Source organism: Stegodyphus dumicola, chromosome 4 (assembly GCF_044657685.1).
Source record: "Stegodyphus dumicola isolate Sdum_Otavi_A_Nest chromosome 4, ASM4465768v1".
In the NCBI taxonomy this organism is placed as follows: Eukaryota; Metazoa; Arthropoda; class Arachnida; order Araneae; family Eresidae; genus Stegodyphus; species Stegodyphus dumicola.
In genome coordinates, this window is record NC_140771.1 from 225,676,517 (window position 1) to 225,702,726 (window position 26,210).

Here is a 26,210-nt window from a genome sequence, read left to right on the forward strand (position 1 = left end):
TCCTTGACAAGCATTCAACCCAGGTTTGCAGATCTTTCAAAATGTATTCAAGCACAAGGTTCTCATTAAAAGCGTATAAAATGTTATTATAAGATTAAATTTCAATTATTTTTAAAAAGTTTTAAATTTATTTAGTTTGGTCAATAAAAATATTAAAAACACTTGATTATTTATTAAATTTTTCTTGGATCAAAAGTACTTTTGTTTAACTTTATTATTATAAAAAAAATAAAAAATTTGTAAGTTAAATAAGTCATCATTGTAAGATTAAAGGTTTTTACAAATATGCTCTAAAATAAAGCAATGAAAAAATATTGACTTTTTTTGGGTCGCGACATAAACATTTTTCTCAAATTTGGGTAGCGGCTCAAAAAGGTTAAGAACCACTGATCTAAAGAGTATCAAAAGTCGCAAAAAAAAAAAAAAAAAAAAAAAAAAAAAAAAAACAACTTAATATTTATTTGTTTACTTTATTAAACATTTCTTTCCATGTAAGTTGTTTAAGTTGCTTCGTTTTATGTTGTGGTTCCCCATCACATTTCTTTGGCGCTTCAAGTTCTCCTCTTCGCGCATGCGCAATAAGAATATCATCTCTGCGCGACTGCAAAAGAGAACTTTCGCCTTCTGTTTTTACAAGTTCATGTACGCATTTTACTCATTGCTGAAATTCCTGTGATTTATTGCCATGTACGTATTTTGATTAATTAAAGAACTTATTTTTCTAAATTGAGTGTCTAGCCATTAATCAGACCCCAAAATGTGCTAATACTTTCTCTTTAATTCTATAAAGACATAATTTCTTGTTCAAAGTTCCGCAGTTCAAGTCCTGTAATTGCTGTGCTGAGAATACCAACTAACTTGTCAATTGAAATTTTTTCGTTTTCACTAACCTCTCTGTCACTTTCTTCATGCCTTTATTCATTTTTTGCAGCAATTCTACTTTTTGTTTGATGGACATCGAAACATGCTTTCTCTTTGTAGATCCTTTGGCAGCTCCAGAATCAGATACTCTTTTTGACATAATCCAAAGTTCAAGCTTACTTTTTATAAAATTGCTTTAACAGTCTGCAAAAAATAAGCCGGATCCAATAAGAAGATTAAGGAACAACGCAATCTGCAACATTAACTGAAATAGCTAATTAGATAATTTTAGCCTAGCTTATACCATCCTGTTCAGACCCGAGGACAGATATCCAGAACCGACCGCTAGCGGCAGGAGACCTGGTGTCTGATATTAGGAAAGAACTGCCGGCACTTTTCCTGGAGGACAAATGTCTGGAACCCACTGTGAGCGGCGAGAACAGTGCGCGGGAGACCATCGTAAGCAGTGGGGAAAGGCAGGAGACCCAGCGTTTGGTCAAAGGGCAGGTGTTGAAGGATGGAGACAGGTCTTCCTGTTCTTGTCTCCCTCAGTTCAGCATCGGCCTCCTCGTGGCACTCGCTGGAAACTATGCTGGCAAAGGCTAGATATAGGCTGGCTGGCATAGGCTAACAGATGCTGGACAACTAACTCTATGGTTCGACTGGGTGGAATTACTGGAAACGACCATTTATGGGAGGAGACCTGGGGTTCTTCCAGACCACTGGCTAGACTTGTGTCTAGACAATTTTGGCCTGCAGAGCAAGTAATCAGTCTTCACATTGACTAGAGCCATCGTTTATTCGGTGGTAGGTTCAGGCTTGGCAGGGACTGTACTGATATTCACTTGTCCGTGTCTTTAGTGGTGGGGACGTTACATAGTTGATGTGATGGCCATCTGAGGGGGATTGGCTCCTCTCGGTCAGTGTGGAGGGATGTATGATCTCGTTCTTTATCAAAGGTCCATAGAAAAGGAGTAGTGTGGGAGGGAGGGGTGACCCCTCTCGTGGGAATTGAACTAGTTATTGAGTAGTCTGGGTGGAGATCAGCCCTGTGGATCTCTTCGTGATGGTCGCCATCGGTCTCTGCCTAGATGAATCCTAAATTATGAGGGAAGTTTTCCCTCTCCAGCAACCGGGAGGAGTGGCGCCCTCTCAGTACGGTTCCGGAGGCATGGATTAAACCTTGAAAGGAAGGTCTGAGAACCTTCTAGGACTTGGCCATGTTTTCCTCTGATTCAACATTTGTTATACATTAAACATGCATGCCTAAATGTATTATGTGCATGCGTAAAGGTATTATGTGCATGCGTAAATGCATATGCACATGCATAAAGGTATTATGCGCATGTGTAAATGCTATACATGTGCAGAAAGTTTGTAGCTTTGAGGTCCGAATTATAGATCATTCAGGATTATGGACATCCGGATTAAAGACTTTGTACTGTATAATAGTTGAAATCTGTTGTATGTTTTGTTGTTTACCTTCTAAATTAAGTATGAGAAAGTAAGGAAAATAACTGGAATGCTTATAATAACCATTCAATTTCCATTTTTGAGAAAGATGGCTTAGTGATAAGCAACGCAGAAGAAACTGCAGTAGGTGAGAGTTTTGCTGTCACATCTGACATCAGTAGTTATCCGCTTGTGTTACTTCCTGTCAGGCTATAGGAAGTAACACAAGTTACTTCTTATAGCAAGTATAGAAGAAGAAATATATAGATTATAGCAATTATAGAAGAAGAATAGAAGCAAGTATAGAAGAAGAAATATATTCTATATTCCTATAGAAGTAACACAAGTTACTTCCTGTCAAGAAACTTCCTTCTGTGTTTAACTTTTCCATCTCATTGTCTTATAAATGGTGATTTTACCATGCTTAAGTTAAAAAGAGCCTTGTTGAAAACCCCTTGTACAATTAGTTACGTTAAGGTATTTTTTCTGTAAGTCATTAATGTCCTGATTCTATTCAGTGGAATTAGAAAGAAAACACATTTCCCAGCTTTGAAGAGGGCTATCAATTATCTCAGAGCTAAGCCAGGTAAGGGCCCAAGAAATCCCTCAAATTATTGGCCAGTTGCATTAACGAGTTACATTTACAAATGGCTTGCAAAAATAGTAAGTTGCTGCCTTGTTTATTACATGGAGAAAATAAGTATTATCTCTGTCTGTGGAAGTAGTTTCCATAAGGGTATACCAATCTCAGACAACATGCTTTATTCAGATACATCTGTGAAGCTCTCATAAATGAAACCACTTGGTTTCAGAATTTTTTGATATGGAGAAGGCATGTAACAGAGCCTGGATATAGCACGGTAGCCTGGAAGCATGGTTATTTTTCATGTCTGCTTCCTTTCATGAGTTTGGTTACTAATTAAAAAGTATAGCTTATCTGTTGTGAATACCTAAGTAATAAAGCACTTTGAAATCCTCCTTAGGATAATGCACAAATCCAGCTTTTTTTATATTTTCTTCCCATTTGATAAAAGTACTAACAAAATCATCTGTCAGTATTATGGGCTAATTGTCTAAATGTTTGTGAAATAAGATTTGTTTATGTTAGAAAACCCATGAAGAAAGCATCTTATCCTTTGTGCATTTTGTACATGGCTGTCCATTGCTTTTCTGTAGAGTTACATTCTTATACACATATATAGTTCAAAAACACTCTGTCAAGGTGGTGCATTCTTGTGATTAGAAGCCATATATGGAGGATAGGTATTTGCATGAGATTTACAGAAGTAATTGCTGCACATTATGCCCTTTCATACATACCTAACCTATGCCCCCAAAAAAGCTAACCATGCCTAACCTATGCCTATATAATGTATACTCATTTCTATAGTGCACTAAAAGCTTTCGAAATATTTTCTAACACCCAAAATTCTGTAGTTGAAGTTAAATTTAAATTTAAGGAGATTTGGATGTCAAACTCGTTACTTTTGGGTTTCTGAACATATAGGGATATAAAAGGTAATAAGCTGGCAGCAGCTGACACCACAGCAAAATTCATTGGAGATTTGTGTATTTTACTTATTCCTATTAGAGATATTTGCAAGGTCATTAAGGAAAAAATCCTGAATAAGTGGCAACTCTTATGAGATGTTCAGGTTAGTAACAAGCTTAAAGATGCAAAATTTCTTGTGGAACCAAGAAGGTTGGGAGGCACCTAGAAACCAGACGGAGGAGTTTATTTGAACTTGTTTTATAATTAATCCATTTCAAGACACGTAAATTTTTTAAAAACTGAAATTGAATCTCATTTGTTCAAAATGCAGTACTGTTTTTCATTGGATATATTTTAATAGATTGCTCATATTTTAAAAGAGTTCACTTGAAGTATTTTAATAGCTGTGACTTACCCTTTTTACCAATTAATCAGAAAAAAGAACAGTGGTTTATTTCTATATTTAGAAGAAACTGGATTTTATAATCTAATTTGAATTTAGAAAATATTTTAAATATTTTAATGTGTGTGTAGTGTACTTTGATTTGAATTGGTTTTATAGTACCAATTACTGTTCATGTTGCTTTCATTTGTTAATTAATCCACTATAATATTATGATGAGAATATTTTTAAATAGCTTTTATATCATATGTCTGTTTGTATCTTAAATGATGATATCATGATACGTCTGGTGCATCATATATATAATACATTTTAAGTTTATGCACCATAAAATTTACAGCCAGTCAACCAACCAATCAACCATAAGTGTAATTTTTGTTAATTTTTATTTATTTATTTGTTTTTTAAATTGTAGGTTCAACAAGCTACAGTCACAAGTGGAGAAGCTAAATATGCTGGACCAATTGACTGCGTTAAAAAATTATATAAAGAAGGTGGTATTAGGAGCATTTATAAAGGAACTGCTGCTACTCTTTTAAGAGGTAAGATAATAAATAATCCATAGATTAAGTTGAGTTGCCAAGTGAGAGAGAGCAGTTGAAAAGTAAGAGTAGTTGCTTTGCAAGAGCAGTTGAAAATCCTGCCAGAAAATTTTTAATTATTCATTCAAATGCCAAAATTTGTTTTAAAACAGTTTTCCTTCTTCACTATGCAGAATATTCATGTAAATTTGTGAAGCTTCAAATCTTTCTCAACTGCATGGCCTGTGAAATTTCATGATGAATTACTAATTCAGAGTATAAAGAAAATGCCATGCATTTTTTGTTTGTGCTTGCTGAGTAAGTTATATTATTTATCTGTTGATATTTTCAAAAAATATTTTTCAAAAGAATAGTTAGAATTTGAAATTAAGCAACTTTTGAATCCAAATGTTTTGGTCTCTCACATTGACAATTTAGTTTGTTTTTTTAAATATTAATCCCTTTTTAAATATTAATCTTTATATTTCTCATATCCTCTTTCCTCCAAAAATTGTTTTAAATATGGAAAGTTGATTTAAAGAACTCTATAAAGTATTTCTTGCTAACATTTTTGTTTGCTATGTTAGTATTGCATTCAGAAGATATTAGAGTTGGGTGAATTCTATCTTTGCTGTAGAAAGTTCCACATCTAATCGACTGATATAAAGTCCTCTACTGCAGGAAAAGCACAAAGTTTTAACCAGATCAAAGTGTAAAATCTGTGGCATTTTAAAAATTGCATTAATCACATCACTCCTTCCTGAACAGATCAAGATTTCCAGTAGCTATGTTGATTCGGTGATGAGCAGTTATTGTGTCCAAACTTTATTTTCTGTCAGTGTTATAGCCTAGTTGCTGAAATGTTTGTGAAATAAAATTTACTTACCTTAGAATACCTATGAAGAAAGCATCTTATCCTTTGTAAATGGCTCTCCAGTGCTTTGCTATTATAAGTTACCTTCCTTTAAAAGAGATGAATAAAACTCAGCAACTTTATTTGTCTTATAATTTCTAAAATAAATTGTTCAATTTCCCGTGACAGGCAAATAGTTAATGTAATGACAATAACAATTTTACAGCTAGAAACATCAGATTTCTGTGAATGAAGCAGTGATAAAAGCCTTACAATTTCAAAATGTTATTAAAAAATAGTTCAAAATTTTACAATTTTGAATTATCTTTATGCAAAACATTGTGAAGGGAAGATCTAATAATTAAAGGCATTGCAGAAATGTATAAGGGGGAAACTTTACAATTATGTTGTGGTGATTATACTGTAATTACTATCTACAATACAGTGCTTCAACCAGAAGTATAGATAATCAGAGCTAAGCTGGCTGTTTGTATTACATAATTTCTAGAACCGAAAAGGATTTCTTGTATACAATTTCAGTAGCTGTATTACAATATTAACTCCAGGTATTATTATATATGATTGTTGGATGACAACTAGTTAGTGTTCAAAAGATAACTATTATTTTTTATTAAGTGAAATGAAATTAGTGGACATAAAGTGGAAAATACTATCTAACTATAGGTAGCTTGACATAGATGGCATCCTACCAAGCACTTAAATTATCAGCATATCGAAAAGGTAGTGAGTGTATAAAGAAACAAACATTAGAATGACATTTTTGCAGCCTTCCACTTAATTTTTTTTTAGTTTTATATGTACATACTGACTGCATTTGATGCTCAGTTTCTTGAATGTAGTTAGGGAAAAAATTGAAGATTGCAGATGAATGCTTACTATTATTTTGGAAATAATTTGATCCACACCATAATTTGAACACACTTTGTTGCAGTATGCATGATATGGTAACAATTAAGCACCTGTTCTCTATTTAAGTCACTTTCCCTCTCTTACTGTATGAGCTAATACCTGCAGTGAAGACTTTCTCTCTTATAGAAATGATTTCCTAATACTCATAATGTGGAAATATTATAGCCATAGTAGCAACGTTTTATTTTTCTCCTTTGTTATTTTTCTGAAATATTTTGTCTAAAGTGTTGGTGATATATTACAATGTCATTTTTCAAACAGAAGACATTAAAAATGAAATAAAAATAAACTGTGACAAAAAAAAAAAAAAAAAAAAATTGCCTCTTGTTAAAATTTGTGTTAAATTTGTCAAATTTTAAATTCTGTGATTCATAAATATATACAAAATTCAAGTCAAGTGTGAGTGTATAGGAAAAAAAAAAATCTTATGTACCTAAATTTAAGAAAGCTGAATCTCATTTTTAACTTAAAATGAGTAAATCTGCAAAAGAGGATAGAAAACCAGAGATAATGATTCCAATCAACCATTTCATTGTTATTCATTTGAAGCAAGCCTTAGTTTGCAAAACTCTATAAGCAAATAAATGACATAAGTAAATGAATTGTACGGCAGTACTGAAAAGAATATGCAAGCCACATTTGATGTATCAAACTAGTTGATACACAAATACCAACTGATAGCACTCTACCATTACACATACTCAACATTTTATTTCAATTTCTCTTATGATTAACAAAATGTTTCTAGAGTTTCGATTTATAAATTGAAAGTATGTGTTAAGTTTTAAATTTTGAAACATAGCCCTAAGTATATGAATTAATTACATTATTCAGTAAATCATTTCTACACCTCTTTTTTAAAATATGAGAACATTCATCATATATGTTAAATAATTAGTTATTATTTAATAGACCAAATATATAACAAATGATAAAATCTAATTTCATTTCATGTTCTGTTGAATTCAGATAATGCAGATTGGGTAGAATATACAGCATTTATATAAAGGTACATGAAAACTTACAGTCATAAATGAAAATTGCTTTTAATGAATTATGAAATGTTATGTACAATAGTTTAAACATGCAAAATTTTCTATAATTACAGGAAGTTTATTTTTAAAAGTGCAGAAATATCATTAATTTTTCTTTAAAGGAAAATTTATGTTGTTAAGTTGCAGATGTGATCAACTCATATGTCTTCTTCATAAAGTGAAAACTGCGTATTTCTTTTTCCCCCCATGTGTTAACTTACCTTGAAGAATTCTTTCTTTCTTTCTTTCTTTTTTTTTTTTTTTCAAATCCAAACAAAACATATTACCTTGATCTTGATGTTTTATGTGAATTAATCACATGCCAGTAGTTTAAGTATTTTAAAAACATTTTCAGCTTTGTAGTGCTGAGGATATTCACACCTGGGTGTCAAATCTACATTAGATTCAGAGAAATAATTATCTGAACAGTCATTCGTTTGGTTGCATATTTTTTCAAATTCGATATATTTATGCATTGCAATTTCCTCTTTCCAGTTCTTCATCTTGCATGTACAGTTCCATGGATTATTATACAAAGTGGTAACTTTAAGTGTAGGCAGAGTGAGGAACAATTCTTCTGATATTTGTATAAATCTGTTGTTATGTAGCAACACATGTTGAATTGATTTTAAGTACTTGAAAGTTCCATCTGATAAACTAAGTAAAAGATTTGAAGATAAGTCAAGTAAATGAAGTTTTTCTAGACCATAAAATGCATCTTCATACACCTTTTGTAGTTTGCAGTTGTGAAGAATAAGCTTCTTCAAAAGTTTATGTGCTCCATTGAAGGCTTTGTTATTTATGACTTTTATCCTGCCTTTCAAATTCAAATGAGTTAATGAACTTAAATCATAGAACATGTGTTCTATCAAAGCATCATTATCTATGTTAGGTATGTGCAGGGAGATCAATGAATATAACCCTCGGAAACTAAATTTCATCAGATGCACTGGTTGCTGTTTGTGGCCTAATGTAAGATGTTGTGTCCCATTTAGGAACCGAAAGCAGTGTGGAAATATAACTTTTATAGGATTATGCTTAAGCTCCAACCATTGTAAATGTGGTAGTGGTGGAAATGTTAAGCCAGAAAGATGATCAATATGGTTGTTACTTAAATCAAGATATTCAAGCTTTAGAAGTCCAACAAATGCATCTGCTTCAACTGAAAATAAATCATTATGAGACAGAAATAAGCGCCGTAATTCTGGTGTTCCATAGAATGCAAAACCATAAAGTTCTTTAATTCCACTTTGTAGTAAATAAAGTTCTTTTAAATTCTTTAAACCATCAAGCATCTCCCACTTTAAATAATCTATGATACAATGAATGACATACAGAACCTCTAGAGATGAAAGCTTTGAGAAGGCTTTTTCTGCACCAATTATATCCACTCGCTGTAGTGATAAATATTTCAAATCTTGGAGATCATGAAATACATCATTTGTGATGTAAGTTGTTGCATTACTCAGTGACCCTTGCATATCAATGCTTTTTAATTTAGGGATAGTCTTGAGAATATTATGAGTAAAAACCATTACTGTATCATCATCTGCTTGTAGAAATGTAATGGATTCTGTATCATTAGGTAGCTCAACAATCGAATCCAAACTGTCATTTTTGAAAACACATAAGGCTGATTTTACCAGACTGTTTTCATCTTTCCATCGTGAAATTAAAGTTTCAGTTGCAGTTTTAATTTCACATTGGCATTCAGCCGGGCAAGTTTTACCCCATTGAAGATCATCTGGTACCTAAGTGTAGCAAAAACATAAGTGATTTTTTACAATGAATTTTAAGCATAAAAACATAAAATATATGAATATTATTAATATATAAAGTATGAAATACACTGCTGGCCATTAAAATTGCAATACCAGGAAGGAATGATCTGACAAATGTCAGAATCACATGGAAGGAAAAAGAAGCTGGGATTAGTATTTTAGCACATTTAGACGAGGCAGGAGGCAGAAATGACATCTGAAGCACTGCTTAAAAGAAAAGTTGTACAGTGGATTTCTCATTCGGAAAGCACTTTGTAAACTTGGAGTTTGCTCAGAATATTGTGTTATGCCTCGAATAAGAAGAGAAAATGCTTACCAGCAAGTTTTGGAATTTGATATATTCAGGATCGAAAGTGTGAATTATAGTTCCTGTTGAGAGTGTAGATTATTGTTCCGTGCCATTGCATATCGCACTGGTTGACATCCGACCACTGTCATGTGAGTATGGAATGAATGGGTTGTTGAGGGTGATACTGAATGGCATGCAGGATCTCAACGCCTTCCCAGGACTAACGCCTGAGAGGATAGACATATTGTGACGTCAGCCCTGCAAAATTGTACAACCGCATTACGGACCGTTAGTCAGGAAATGGGCATGTTTGTATGCCAATGTTTGCAGTATCAGCTCATATGGTATGCCTAGTATCAGCTCATATGGTATGCCAATGTTTGCAGCAGCGTGGACTACAGCACGGCGACCATTACATTGTCTTCCCATGACAATGCAGCATAGAGAGAGATGGCAGCAAACAACAAAGCTGGATACAGGAATGTCACAATGTCACCTTTTTAAATGAGTCCCGGTTCTGCTTGCAGTATTCTGATGGCCGTATATGTGTTGTTCGAGGAGACCACACGTTGCCTGCTTGTATTTATTATTGGCATAGGAGCCCTGCACCTGATGTGATGGTTTAGGCAGCCATTGGGTACATGACACGCACATCTCTAGTACAGATCGATGGCAATTTGAATGCAGCTTGGTACATTTATGACATCTTACGTCTAGTGGTTCTGCCCTATCTTTGAGGCCCCCAAATGCCATCTTCCAACAAGATAATTCGACATCACATGTTGCACCTCATGTTGTGATCTTCTTCAATTACTGCCCTGACCTTCTTGGTGTCCAGATCTGTCATCCATTGAAAACATTTGGTCATGGGTTGCTGAGAGACTGGCCTGCCGCCCCTCTCCAGCTAACACAGTTGATGAAGTATGGCATAGATATGAAGCAGCATGGAATGAGTTGCACATTTCTGTCATCCAAGCCCAGTTTGACTCCATGCCTAATGGGGTAAGAGCTGTGTTAGCTGCAAGGAATGGTAGCTGTTTCTACTAATTCCGCACCGATGTAAACCTCCAAACTGCTTATAAATTTAATAATTTTGTCTTCATGCCATACTGTTTATGTGCAGTAAATATCCTTTTTGTATCATTTGCTTTCCTTCATGGTGTTGCAGTTTTAACGGCCAACAGAGTATATGCAATTCATTAATAGGTTATTTTACAATGGGAAATCTGTTGTTTCAAATTTTGATTGAGAAATATTTATATATGCCTTTTCATCTGCTTCTTTTTCAATGCATAGATTTTTCTCTTGTTGTTTGAAACATATATTTATTATAAATGAAGTTTAATATCTCCTAGTATATTTTTCAGGGAATAATTTAAATTATCAGAGTTTTTTTCCCATTAAAACTAGCTTCATAAAAAATGTATGAAATTATATAGTAATGCATCATGTATGTGTTTTTAATGCAAATGAAAAATATTTACTCTTAGTCCACATTAATTTTTTTGTTTTTTTGTTTTGGGTTTGTATTGAAGAGCATATGTAATTAAATTTATTGGATTATTTTTAAATTCAAATTATCATCATTATGATTATTATTGCTTTATGTAGACCTTTTAAATTAATAATGGAGCTGTAATCATGAAACTCTAAATACAAATTTCATCTGAATGAGATCATGTGGGAGGCAGCACATGAAAGTTTCTTGCTTTTGTGCAGCGGAGTAAGGAATTAGATTCAGTGCATTGAGTTAACAACATTAGGTTTAATACTGTTACTATTAATTTTTCTTTCAATTTTTTAAAGATTGCCATTAAATCTTTTTCTTGAATTCTACAATTATGATTAATTTTTCACAGCGCCTAAAGAAATTTCCTGAATTTCTGATAGCCCCAAACTCCTCTTGATAAGTTGCTTGCTCCTACTGAACCGATATCATCCAGAAACTGGAGGCCACATACAGTTCTTAGTATTATTACATGGGCCTTTAAGACCACTCACGTTCATGCTGTACAAACTCACCTTTGTATCTTACTTGCGGTAAATATAATAAAATACAATTATCCTTTATGAAAACTAATTACATTACTTTACTATTCTTTCTCCAAAATTCTAATAATGGTATAAGAGTATTCAAAATACAGAAAGGATTTCTTAAGATTGCATTTGAAGCTGGTGTTCAGCTTGAAATGTGCAGTGGAAATTTTTCATCATCTTATGTCCCCATCAGAGTTTGAGGGTATGAATATCCATTTTGATTTATCTTATGTCCCCTGGCTGGCTGTATATTAGTAGGAAATGAATTCCACATTCATTTCGCTATTTTATTAGTTCACGAGAGCAGATATCGGGTTTTATGTGGGGAACTGTATTCTTTTCTGTCTGTATCTTTTTTTTTTTTTTTTAAAGTCCAAAAAGGCATTAAATCTAAAGGGCTATTAGTCTCAAAATGGCATTTTGCGTCGTTCAACTGCGTTGCTTCTCTTTTCAAACTGTTGCCACCAAATATTATTGCCATGTATTGTATTTAAAGAAACTAAATAATGAAGAATCTGCATGAATGTTTCTCACATTGTTAAAAAAACAACGGTACCTAGAGCCAATCAGTTTGAATAATGTAGTCCTCCAACTGAACATAAGCACTTGGAAGCCTGAATTTTAAATTTCAAATTTGTTTTATTATCTATATCAAGTTTTGTAAAACCTTAATGAATTTTTTATTAGCGAGCTCAAAGATTTCAAAGCGAGCTATGGCAACACTGTATGAAAAAAAAAAAAAAACTTTTATCTACAGTGCGCGAGACTGCCTATTGGAAATTCTGAAGATATGTTGTTTTGCTGTTCTTAAATATTTTGTGATATTGCTATTAAATTGAATTTTATGTAGTTTAAGTGGGAAGAACATAATATTTAATGAGTAAAGATAATGCACAATATGTTAAAAAATAAATGCTCTTTTGGGAGTAGTATAAAATCTGAAAGCTTTCAGATTTTCTTTTTTCTTTCTCTTCTTTTCCTTTTTTTTTTTTTTTTTTTTTAAACCCTCTGAGTGTTATGACCGGGTTTATCTGGTCATCAGAAGTTTTGCTACTTGGTATATACAGTCAAAAGTTGTTAATCTGGACTTCGGTGATTCCGAATTATCAATTTTTCCGGATTATACATCATCAGTTTAAATCTGGTAAGATGGCATGCAGAAATTACAAAATTAAAAATATGAAACCGTAATTTATGAAATAAAGAACAATTATAATCTAAAGGGTATCAAAATTTACAAAACAAAAAAGCTTAATATTTATTTGTTTACTTTATTAAACATTTCTTTCAATGTAAGTTGTTTACGTTGCTTCGTTTCATGTGATAATACTTTCTCTTTAATTCTATTAAACAGACATAATTTTTTGTTTAGTTACAAAGTTCCGCTGTTCAAATCCTATAATTGCTGTGTCGAGAATACCGACTAATTTGTCAATCGAAATTTTTTCGTTTTCAATAACCTTTGTGTCACATTCTTCACTATCGGAAGTGAATTATAATGATGAGGAACTTGATTTATATCATATCAAAGACGGAGTACATCGAGATGAAATACTACATTTAGTAAGGAATTATAAGCCAAATAAAATAAAAACATCTGCCCTGAAGATAAGGATAGTGCTGACAGATCAACTTTCAATTCATTGCGCGCCGCGGTGTCCCCCCCCCCCCCCGGCGCAGAGCAGCATGAAATTGATAAACAGATTTCGGATTTCAAAACATACTTTCGCTTTGTAGATCCTTTACATATTAGTAAATATACATTGGAAATTCTATTTGGCATAATCGAAAGTTCAAGCTTACTTTTATAAAATTGCTCTAACAGTCTGCAAAAAATAATAAGCCGGATCCAATTCGAAGATTAAGGAACAATGCAATCTGCAACATTAACTGAATTAGATAATTTTAGCTTAGCATATACCATCCGTTATACATTAAACCTGCATGCGTAAACGTATTATGCGCATGTGCACACACATTTTTGGAGCCGTAAAGGTCTTACGTGCACGCATAAATGCCTATGCGCATGCGTCAACAAGACGCATGCGTAGAAAGTTTGTAGCTTTGAGGTCCGGATTATAGATCATTCCGGATTATGGGTGTCCGAATTAATGACTTTTGACTGTATTAACTTATAATTTAAGATATTTTGCTTTCTTACTTTCTTTAATAATGTAAATTTCATCTTAATGAATGTAAGTTGTGGAAGACTGAAATAAGTAATTATACAAATTAAATTAATAAATGCTGTTTAAATACTGATTTTCATTATGGATATAAATCCTGTGCCACTCTGTCCATTTTGATCAGGACTTGGAAGCCATCTATATCATGTTCAAGTGGCTATATCTTCATATAATTTTATCACAATGTAGTTATTTTATTTAAGTTATTCTCAGCTGTAGCCGAGTGGTTAAGGCTGCTAAATGGTGAGAGTTTGATCCTAGACAAATGAGTAGGCTGCATTGTTTGTTTTCATGTCTTTTCCCATACGTAATATGAAAAGAAACCAGTTTCCCTTAAAACGTAATCCACAACAGTATGCCTTTCCCTAGGAAGATAGCCAGTATATGCTTTTCTTCATTCTAGCCTAACCTAACCCTTCTTTATTTATTCCATTTCTAATCGCTGAAATGCAGAAAATGTTCATATCTAAGAGTGCAGAAACATGTTAAAATCTTTTTCTTCATATCTCCAATGAATCTGTACACATGGTGAAATTCCTGGATATGAATCAGCTGATTTTTTGGCAAAGAAGGGCATCAAAGTGTTACAGAAGCCTTTAAGGAGTTCCCCTTTTCAGTCCTTGAAACTAGAGAAGAAACTTGAAGAGAATGTATTGCTATGTAATGAATTAAGTCTGAAAGTCCTTTCTCAATGGAACAAGAAAGATCCCAGACTTTCCAGCTCCTAAAATGCTATTTATCCCTTTAACAGAAATAATTTTAAAGTTTTTAAAAGAATTATTAAACTGGAATATTTTTTTTCGTTTAAAAATTTGAGGAAAACAAGGTTCATATGGTCCTTTAAACTCTTTAGGTTTTGTTAAATCAGTTTTTGGTCTTTAATTTTGGCCAAAATTGCCAGAAAGTCACTAATTTTAGTCATCTGAAATTTCTGTCTGATTTTATGACTGTCATTTTGAGTGTGAATTAGCATTTTGGAGGAATATTTTTGGCAATTCGCTGACAAATATGGTTATTATTCAAATGGGTTCGTGGGCTATCATTTGAATTTGTTCCTGTTTCTAATATATACTATGCAATACTCAAGTTTCCGGGCAAGAAGTGAAACATAAGCATTTTTAAATTATTTCTTTTTTTTTTTTCTAATGATGAATTCATTTCCCTTTTGGAGATGTGAATTCTTTTATTCAATGGTTCTAAATTTAGTGACTTATCAACATTTTGGCAATTTTAAGATCAATTTCCATGCAAACTTTTTAATTCCGAGATCTATAAATTTTTTAACAAGTTTTTTAAACATTATAACATTGATAAATTTCATTAAAATAATGGTAATATATTGAAATTATATTTAAGAAGTAACATTAAAATGTAACATTTTTATTTTTCTTTGTCATATTATAAAGTGACATTACTTTCCATTTTGGCGACTTATTATTATAATATTTTGAATCTGAAAAATAAACAAGGTAATAAATGCCATAAACCACAATTTATTAAACAATGCTTAGCAAAAGCAAAATAAATGTATACTTATTTAAAAAAATCTCATTTTTATATTTTCATGGTAAAAGTTTGTCTAAAAATATTCATTTCCTTACCAGCATTTCTTCACCAGCGTGTAAATCAGTTACTTAATATAACTGAGGTTTTTGTATTGTAAGACAAAGTGTGTTTCTGGCCACCACTTGCATGCTGCATTAGTTGCTGCCAGCTCCTAATTTGGAATTATTCAGCTTTGTGTTATTGTTGTTAACATTTGAATTTGTTAGGACGATAGAGTTACTGAACCAGCTTAGATTAAAATTAAATTGTCTAGTCTTTGACTACTAATCCACATTTTTAATTTGAATTTGTCTGTTTCTGTTTAGTTACACCATCATGAGCTGTAGATTATTTTGTTAGCATAAGAACTTGCATTTATATTCCATGTTCTTTTTTAATAAAAAAGAGGTTTATTTAAACCTTTATCTCTTTCTATAGTTACTTTCATACATAACAATAATTTGCATCATGTTTATCAAGGGCTTGAGACTATTGAACTTACCAGATCAAGTAAAACTTCATAGGTATATTGTCCAGACATTGACAAGTTAAGAGATGAAGCAGAAACTAGTGGGAATATTGGTTTGCATATTGAAACAAATTTCTTATTGTTAAAAATGATGCTTAAAGAGAAGAAATTGATATAAATTAGCCAGAATGTCTGGGAAGGTTTCAAATTAAAAGGATGCATAAATATTTTTTTTTATGTGTTGTTGTTACGAACATGTGTTTTGTAAGAACAACATTTATGTTTGTTGAACATAAATGTCTACAAAACGTTTATGTTTATGAACGTAACTGTTTTGTATCTTTTAATGTATTACCCTAATACTAATCTCTTTATCCTAATCTTATATTATTTATGTATATCCTTTATCCTAATATTGTTTAAGAATCAGTGTCCTAAATTACATGTGTTTTAACTGTGAAATTTTATTAGATTATGATTTTAATAGTGTTTTTTCAACAAATGTTTTTAAAAAATAAACTTTAATAGTAGCCATGTAAATCTAAAATGACTAAGGATATGTAGCTACTAAATTTTATTATTTGTAACTAATTACTCGCCCTTAAAAGTTATTTTTGTATGTTAAAGCAAGTTATTACCTTTCATTAACCTTTACCATGGTAACAAGCTACAGCACAAAAATGTAAAAATTAATATAAAACTTATTCCTTACAGCTAATGAGACTTAAAATAATGCAAAACAACTTATCACCTCTTATGCTTTAGTGGTTTAACTTTAAAGTATATTAACTGGGTTACAACCCCAGGAACTGTACATGAAGCTATGATACTAACTGCATCACACAGGCAGATCCAACTAACTTTCAAAAACTTGAAAACTGTGCCCACATCAGACATTCAGATCTGTTCTGATCAGCAGGTCTCTCTCTAGGTAAGCAACAGTGGTCACAACGTCCAATCTTCTGTTGTGAATCATGTTGATTATGATTTTACTTTATGTTTTAACCCATGCCATTTGCCATAAAATTTGCCTGCTGTTTACAAAACCTCTGGGCTGAAAACTAACTGAACATAAATGTACTTAATTTTTGTGTGCAGAAATGTGTACAAACTCTGGAAAACGTTTTACACTGATATTTTTTGTCCGTGCGTTATATCAGATTTTTATTTCTAAAGGTGCTAAGTTTTATCTATTACTGCAGAAAACACTTTTTGAATGGATTTATTTTTTTTATCTATATATTGGTTTTATCTCTTTTAATTTATTTAAGTTCTCCTAATATAATTTACTAAGAATATTAGATAGAATTCTGTTAGGCCTCTTCTTTCTTCAATGCTTGGGTACTAGATCAGTTAGTTATAACACAGAATTTGAGGGCAGTCTACCTAAGGAAAGGTATGCTCCATAATAAATTTTTAAATAAAATAAATTCATATTTATGTTATATGAGGTAAATTGTAAAAACCTCATGCACAGCTTTGGTATTTCATGGTTTAATCATTTTGCAAAAATTATGGGAATGTTTTATGCAAATTTTCCGTTGTAGATGATTTCTTTATCTTTTTTACTTAGGTTTTTCTGTTCCATCATTCATAAAGGAGGATTCATATGTGGAGGATTGAAATAAATTCTTGTAAAATAACCGATTATCATAGCCATGCTGATCAGCTTAAATATCAGAAGAGTATAGCAATGCTCATTTTCAAAATTATCATAATATTCTACTCAGATAATTTCTGCCAATTTTTGCTGAATACTATTAGAAGCTTATTATCCCTAGGAAGTTTCTTTCCATCTTGCTATTTACTGATCTATAATTTAATTTTTCTAGCACAAAATAGGGGGCATAATCTCCCACCCCAGTTGAGACTCATAGTTTCTGGGGTGGGAATATAACCAGACTTTTATTTTGACCTGTTAAGTATTTAGTTTTATGAATTTAAGAAACTGCTTTTATTCATGGTTTGGTACTTATCAACATTTTCTGTACTTTTTCTTGCTTCATTTATAAAACACATTAAAAATAATCAAAATTTTAAATAAATGTTTAGATATTTTTTGAGTTTTGCAGATAAGGGGAAGAGAATGATCATCTAGCAATGGTGAAAGGTGTGCATGGGACAGAAAAGGGTCAGAACCACTTTTCTAGCCCCATTTCTGAGCAATATTCCCTCACCAATTGTAAACAGTCATGTATTTCTGTTAATTTTATGATTTTATGCTGTATAATGTAAAGTGACAGCTGAAATTTTGTGAACATTCTTCTGGTGTTGGATTCGAGTGACAAAAAGGAACAGAAATCAAGTAGACTTAATTATAATATCTGATGGATTGAAAGCTTGTCAAAAAAAAGTATTATGTAAATTTAGCTTGAGGAGATAAGTTAATAGAATTTTTTTATACATAGTAAAATGACTTATTACATATTTATACATAAATTTAGCCAAGATTCTTATTGCAGAAGTCATTATAACAAGGCAGATGAAATCAAAATTAAACCAATGTGTCATTAACTTAGGAGTATACATTTCTCTGGCCTCAATGCAGTTACTGATATCTAAAGCATACTTTTCTGTATTTGCTGTTGATCTTTTACTGACAGCTGCTATATCTGTATGCTTTATCTGAGGCCTGATATTCCTCTACACCTTGTATATTTATTCCCATTTTAATTTTAAATCTTTTGTAAAACATTTAGTTTTATTAAAAAAATTAAGTTTAAATACATTACATATTTCTACCAATTTTTAAATAATTTTTAAAGTTTACAAAATTTTATTGCCAATGTTTTGGTCATAATATGTTTAATTATTTTAAAACTATTATTTAATTTTTTCTAGCATTATCGAGCAGAGTTATAAAAATATTTATTTGTATTAATCAAAAATATTAATTTAAATAAATCAGAGCTAAAGAGTTTGTCTTTAGAGTCTGTGCAGACCTTACAGAACTGACATTTGAACATTAACATAATTAAAAATGACAGAATATGTATTTGATTATATAATTATAAAATTATAGTATTAAAATAAATGTATAATTGATTCAGAGCATGTAGTATGATTTTAATTTTTATCAAGGCTTAATTTTTAATTGAAAGGTGAAAACAGAATAAATAAAATAATTCAGCAAAATAGCTGGTTTTATAAATATAGAACTATTATAGTTATCTTACTTGCAGTGTCTCTGTTATCCATATACTGAGTATGAGCAGATAGTACACTTTTGAAAGGAATGGCATGTTTTTAAAATTTTCTTCTTATGCCTTTCTCTTTTAATTGTAAATTGAAAGCACTTCATGTAGCAGAAAATATGCCTTTAGAAATGTGTATGTAACTTCTTTATGTGATTGGACTGTTGTTTGACTGTTAGCTGCATACAATAAGGGATAATACTAGCTTTAGATGGACGGATATAGCTATTTCCTGTTTCCTGTTTTTTGAAAATCAAACCCTTCCATTGCTTCCTTTAGATTGTTGGTCTTTTATATTTTTATACTTCAACTGCTGTATTTCCTTCGTAGATATTGGTGCTTTGATGAATGAGCCCTTAAAGGAAGTAGTTGCTGTAATTCATTTGTTTTCATTAAAAGAAGAGAACACTCTATTTTTATATTTTTGAATGATCTTTTCCATCCTTTTCAATTATTTCCATATAAAAAAAAAATCCTTATTTCAAAATATAAAGTTACATTTCACATAGTGAAAAATAATAATTTTTCATATATTCAAGTAAATCTGTGGCTATTTTTAATGTGAGTTTAATTTAACAAATGTTTAATAAATTTATAATTTAGGAAGGTTCATTTTAATTAAATTTGAAAACATATATTCCTGCAGTATTTCTTATACTGACATGCAAAAGCATAATCCAATAATATGTAAATATGTATGCAAAGTATGCCTATTTCTCAAAAATATTTAAACTCTTGTTTTATGCTTGATTTTAATGAGTTTGAAACAGAAAAATCTCTTAAATTTTGAATTTATTGATTTTTCTCCTTTTCTTACCAGATGTACCAGCAAGTGGTATGTATTTTATGTCATACGAATGGCTTCAAAGAGTGTTAACTCCACCAGGAAAAAGGTACAAGTGTAAAATCACTTTTGCATATTCACATATAAAGTTTAAATATTCAATATATAGTGCTATATCTTATCCATATTTTACTGTAATACTAAGAGAGCCTCTACAACTATAATCCTGTAAACCAACCAATATCAGACCAAAAGTATAATTTTTCTGAAAAATTTTTTGTGCAGTAATAATTTGTGTTTATTATAAAATTTGTTCTAATAATGAAATATTTCAAGCTGAAATTCTTTTATAGAGTTAAAAACTTTTAAATTTAATTTCAAAACATGGAGCAAAAGGATCCTGTGTTTAGGATAAAAATTTGTACTCTTTCTTTAACTTCAACAAGTTAAATTATTTTTAAAAGAATTTTAAGAAGTCTGTTACATTTTGGAACTGAAATTTTAATTGGCATGATGAATTTAATAACTGAAAATAAGTGGGAAATTGATAATGCCTGTATTTCTCGAAATAAAATAGGAATTATTCTACATCTGACAGCTTATGATTAAAAATATCAAATTTTTTCCAATTATTCAGATACAAGTTTCAAGATATTATGTTAGAATATTAAATGGTTTTTTATTATGTATTTGCTATGGATGACAACACATAGCAGTTTTGACATGATTTTTAAGCACTAAGGAAGTCATAAAGCATACATTTTGGACTATAATTTATTGCAACTGCAGGCAGTGCAAAGCACTGAATGCTTAAAAAAGGAGTGTTATTTATTTTTAAATCTTTAAGATATGTGAAGAATGAATCTATAATAGTTTCAATGGCAGTCACTGATATTCTTTTAAGAATGCCATTTATAAAATTAATTTTTAATGTAATTTCAATGGCAGTCACTGATCTTAAGAATGCTATTTATAAAATTAATTTTTAATGTAATCAAAGATATTTCCTGTATTAAATTGTCACAATCCCTTTATTAGCTGTCATGAACTTTGACCAAAGAAATTTTAATAACAACTGTGCAATTATTTAAATCTGCGATTCTTTTATTTGTGTTTCAGCATAAATTATATTGTAGCTGAAGTGTATGTAACTGATACGAGCCAATGTCAGATATCAAGTTAAGAAAAATTAATATTTAGATTGGTTTTAATATAAATGCCTATTTCTGTCCTCTTCTTCCAGAACCTAAAGCATTCTGCTTATTTTTGCTTAGTGAAACTTATGTAATAATTTTTTGCAACTCGAGTATAAATGTAGCTCTATCTTAACATGTGAAATTTAAGTTTATTAACTATTTTAATAAAATGTTTCAAATTTGAGTATCAGTTGTAGTCCTTTTAAAATTCTATTGTTTAAACTTTTTTTAAAAAAAGGATAGCAGCCTGCCTGAAGTTTTTATGAGAAAATGCTTCTTAAACTATTTTAACCATTTTTAAAATAGAAGTTATGGGTTAGAAATTGGCAGGCTAGTAGTAAAATAATCTTCTGTTTTGTTTCCTTGTCCTTAATATTCTTGCTCTCATTTTAAACTGGAACTTTTCTAAAGCCAAAGTGTACATGTAACTCGGCATGTTATCTAATTGGTTTTACTTTATCTTGTTTATATTAAGTTCATACACATACTAAGTGATTAGAAATCAGATCAATCAGTGAGCTAGTAAGATAAATTACGTGATACTATTTTTTAACATTCAGAGATATTTTAGACGTGTGATGTTAATATTGAATGAATTTTTCTGATATGATAATTTATAACACAAATTTTCTTTCTTATTAATATTCTGTTAAAAAAGGATGTGTAAAGCATCATTGTATTTCAATTTAATTCATTGCATTATTATAATTGTTTTGTTTGTTATTAAATTGTAAGGAGGTGCTTATAAAAAAACTAAATGTTAATATAATGTAAAATATATGATTGCAGCCGGAATGATCTTAGCGTGTGGAGAACACTTTTAGCTGGAGGTACAGCAGGTATTTGCAATTGGATGGTTGCTATACCAGCTGATGTGCTAAAATCTCGCTTACAAACAGGTGAGCCAGATATTTAATAATGGTATTATAAATCAAATCCTTTGTTTATTATAATTTGTATAAAAAAAATTCAAACCTAAATATTTTACTTTTATGTAAGTACAAATATACAGTATTCAATATAATATATTGAATGGGACAAAAAGAATAGCATAGTACAAATTCCGTAATTGATTTATTAAGCAGAAACAAATTAATTTTAAAATTGCAATCATGCAAGTTTCATCTGACAGCGGCAAAAAATCTTCTGGTTACGAAATGGCTGCTAGGAGCACTGTTAATCAAAATGGCACCATTCATGCAGGAGAAAGCATGCAGTGTTTTGGAGTATGGCAATACATAATCATTTATCATCTTTCAAAGACATTTTTACACAAAACATGGTAAAGAACCACTGCATTGTCACAACATCAAATGCTGGGTGAAGCAGTGGGCTGCTTGTATAAGAAAATTAGTCCTTGGACAAAAGTAGCCCAATCCAAAGTGGTTGAAAAAATTTGTGAAATGTTTTTACAAAGTCCCACAAAATAAACATGTGCGAATTCTGAACTCAATGGGCCTCATATAATGGTGTGGCATTGTTTCGGAAATGTCTACAATTCTGGCCATACACCTTGTGGTGTAGGGCTTTTTGACAAGCCATTGCATAAAGCTTTTTCTGAGACTTGGTATATATATATGTTTCACACTATGTCTTCTGGAAGCTAATGAGGTTGTGTGGAAGGTAAATTGAAGATTTTCTGTTTCACACAATGGGGGTATTTATCTAATTTTACAGATGATAAATCCAATTGTATGGAGGATAGCATTATACAGTCAAAAGTCGTTAATCCGGACTCGTCGGGACTTCGGTGATTCCGGATTATCGATTTTGCCGGATTATGGATCATCAGTTTAAATCTCGTAAGATGGCATGCAGAAATTTTAAAATTAAAAATATGAAACCATAATTTATGAAATAAAGAACAATTATGATCTAAAGGGTAACAAAATTTACAAAAAAAAAAAAAGCTTAATATTTATTTGTTTACTTTATTAAACATTTCTATCAATGTAAGTTGTTTAAGTTGTTTCGTTTTATGTGATAATACTTTCTCTTTAATTCTATAAACAGACATAATTTCTTGTTCAATTACAAAGTTCCGCTGTTCAAGTCCTATAATTGCGGTGTCGAGAATATCGACTAATTTGTCAATTGAAATTGTTTTGTTTTCGATAATGTCTGTGTCACTTTCTTCACTATCGGAAGTGATATTTTCTGGATCTAGAACCATACTACATATTTCGCTGTCCGTTAATTGATTGATGATTGGGGCATTGTCGTCGCAATGAAAAACTTCTCTTATATCATCTTCATTTATTACAGCTTCTCCACATTTCTTTACAAAATCCACTAACTGAAAAATTTCACCTTTAGTTTGCGATGTCCGAAAACCTTCAAATTCGTGGCTATCGTCTTCATCCTCCTCACCATGAACTATGGTAGATGGCCATAAATTATGCCAAGCATTTTTTAACGTACTTGGAGACACATCCTCCCACGATCTTGCGATGCTCCACACGGCAGATTTTATGCTAAAAAATTTCAAAAATTCTTGCCACTGTTCAAGAAATTTAACATAGATTTTAAAAATGCTGCTTTACATTTGCATTTCAGCGCGTGCACGTAACACGGATATACATTATCTTTCACTAAAACTTTAAGTGAAGTATGCGCCGAACAGTTATCAACAATCAGAACTATTTTTGAGTCATCAGGTAAACCAACCGAATTCAAATGTCGCCGAGCCTCGGGTATAAAATGATTTTCAAACCAATCATTCATCAACACTTGTGTCATCCATGCTCTTTTATTTGTGCGATATATAACAGGGAAAATCGTTACTCCTTTAAACAGTCGAGGTCGTGCATGTTTTCCGATTACGAAAAGTTTGCACTTGTGCGTTCCTGCAGCATTTGCGCACACTAAAATTATTAGTCTCGCTTTGGAATCTTTGACACCAGTTGGAGCCTTTTCTGTAGAGGTTGCCAAGGTATTTCACGGTACATATTGCCAGAAAAGACCAGTTTCATCAGCATTGTAAATTTGTTCTGCAGATAATTGTTCATTAGTAATGAATTCGATGAATTCATCTGAAAATTGTTCAGCAGCTTCAGTATCAGCTGAAGATTTTTCACCAGAAATTTTTAATTGTCTTATACTATGGCGATTTTAAATTTTGTTAACCAACCTGTCGAATATGTGCACTCTCCGTTTAAGTTCATTTCTTCATGAAATATTTTGGCTTCAGCCATTACCATTGGACTCGTCAATGGCACGCCCTCACTGCGACGCTGTCTGACCCATTCAATCAGCACTCTGTCATGATCGTCACTTTTAGCATAACGAACCCTTTTTCTGTTTACTCATTGCAAGTGGGGTGTCGGAATCCACAAAAAAATCAAAAAGTTTCTTTTTCTTTTTGCTTATGTCATATACAGTTGACTTTCCAATGTTATATTCCTTGCATAACTTTGAGACAGGTATGCCTTTATCCAATTTTTGCTGCAATTCCACTTTTTGTTTGATGGACATGGAAACATACTTTCGTTTTGTAGATCTTTTGGAAATTCCAGCTTCGGAAATTGTATTTGACATAATCGAAAGTTCAAGTTTACTTTTATAAAATTGCTCTTACAGTCTGCAAAAAATAATAAGCGGGATCCAATTCGAAGATTAAGGAACAATGCAATCATTAACATTAACTGAAATAGATAATTAGATCATTTTAGCTTACACCGTCTGTTATACATTAAACGCGAAGGCGAAAACGTATTCTGCACTTGCGCGCACGCATATGCGCGGTCATCAAGGTCTTACGCGCGCGCGTAAAACGCCTGTGCGTATGTGCCAACGCGGCGCATGTGCAGAAAGTTTTTAGCTTTGAGGTCCGGATTTATGGGTGTCCAAATTAACGACTTTTGACTGTATAACCAAAATGTTGTAAAAAGTTTGAAGATTCCACTGAAGATTTTTCTAGAATCAATAGTTATAAAGCTTCCCCCCCCAATGGCGGGCACTACTAAGGCCAGATGTGGTGGTCTCTTTATTATGGAGGCACCTAATAGGTTGACCACCTTTGCCTCTTACGAAGGAACAGACAGTTTTTACATCCATGCCTTCTCCGGGATTCGAACCTGGGCCCTTTGGTGTCGCAGTCAGGCTTCCCTAACCACTATACCATCTGGGTGGCTTTAGTTATAAAGCTAATAAAAGTTGTAAGGAAATGTTTAAGAATAAATAACATTTTCTCATTATAATTGGTCATATGTATGTTTTGCACTTTTAATGAATAATTCAAATTACATCTAATAATAATTATTTAAAATTTAATTGCATCTTAGAATTTTCTAAAATTCTTCCATAACTGAATTATATGTGAGGATTATTGCAATGCATCATTGTCTAGGATAAAATAGTGGCTATGGCAACAATTTATAATCTTCCCTTTTTTTTTTCAAGTCTCCAGTTCTTTAAAGCTGTAGCTTCTATTATTGTTAAAAAATTGCTTGAGTTATATTTTGCATTATAGATCAGTGGTCTCTAAAGTGAGATATGTGCATCCCAGTAGTACACAAAGTGAGACTTGGGGGTACATTAAAGAAATAGGGTCATGATCACTTGCAAGTGTACGATTGTATATCACGAAAGTGAGATTCTCTTATTACTCATCGTGTATGGTTTCAACGTCTGGGAAGCTCGACACCATAAATACTTTGTATTGTATTATATTTTAGTATATATTATATATTATATTACATATCTGCTTGTAACAAATGCTTTGTTAGAAACGAATGTTTATGTTGGGGGGGGGAGGACATAAAAGCAGTACCCTTAGGGTAGGTAGTAATCACCACCCAAATCTATGATTTTCAGTCAATGTTTTGGTAGTTTTTCAAACTACAGATCAATCTCATTTCAAACGTCTTGTGCAGAATGGAGGATAGCAACAGCAAGATATAGGTGCAGGTGTAAAAAAAGGTAGAAGTCCAAAGGAGTGATGTCGGTGATGGTGGGTGTGTCAAAAGATATGTACAGAGTCCAGCCGGTGAATGCCGACACATGTGGTGGTCTTACATTGTCTTGATAGAATATTACCCCTTTGCCAAAACTCAGTTCAAGGTTTTTCCTTCAAAGCAACGTCAGCACAGACTAGCATCTCACTGTGCAAATTACTGTCAAGAATTTTGCCTTTTCCCCGACACTCTTTGTGGATAATACCACGGAAATCTCTCCAGATACAA

General features: G+C 31.9%; 2 protein-coding genes across 2 annotated transcripts in view; one reads left to right on the forward strand and one right to left on the reverse strand.

Annotated features, from left to right (window-relative positions):
• LOC118189668 (mitochondrial carnitine/acylcarnitine carrier protein-like) overlaps positions 1 to 26,210 on the forward strand; it is an 88,522-nt gene that overhangs the window by 36,887 nt on the left and 25,425 nt on the right. Inside the window, exons 5-7 of the mRNA XM_035360329.2 lie at positions 4,624 to 4,750; positions 19,868 to 19,940; positions 21,817 to 21,926. Coding sequence (XP_035216220.1) covers positions 4,624 to 4,750; positions 19,868 to 19,940; positions 21,817 to 21,926 — 310 coding nt within the window. The remainder of the gene's footprint in view (positions 1 to 4,623; positions 4,751 to 19,867; positions 19,941 to 21,816; positions 21,927 to 26,210) is intronic.
• On the reverse strand, positions 7,543 to 19,242 carry LOC118189667 (uncharacterized). Its single transcript, XM_035360328.2, has 2 exons — positions 19,030 to 19,242; positions 7,543 to 9,297 (listed from the first exon to the last, which is right to left on the reverse strand). Exons 1-2 carry the CDS (start codon positions 19,093 to 19,095, stop codon positions 7,858 to 7,860), a joined length of 1,506 nt encoding a protein of 501 aa, XP_035216219.1. The 5' UTR covers positions 19,096 to 19,242; the 3' UTR covers positions 7,543 to 7,857.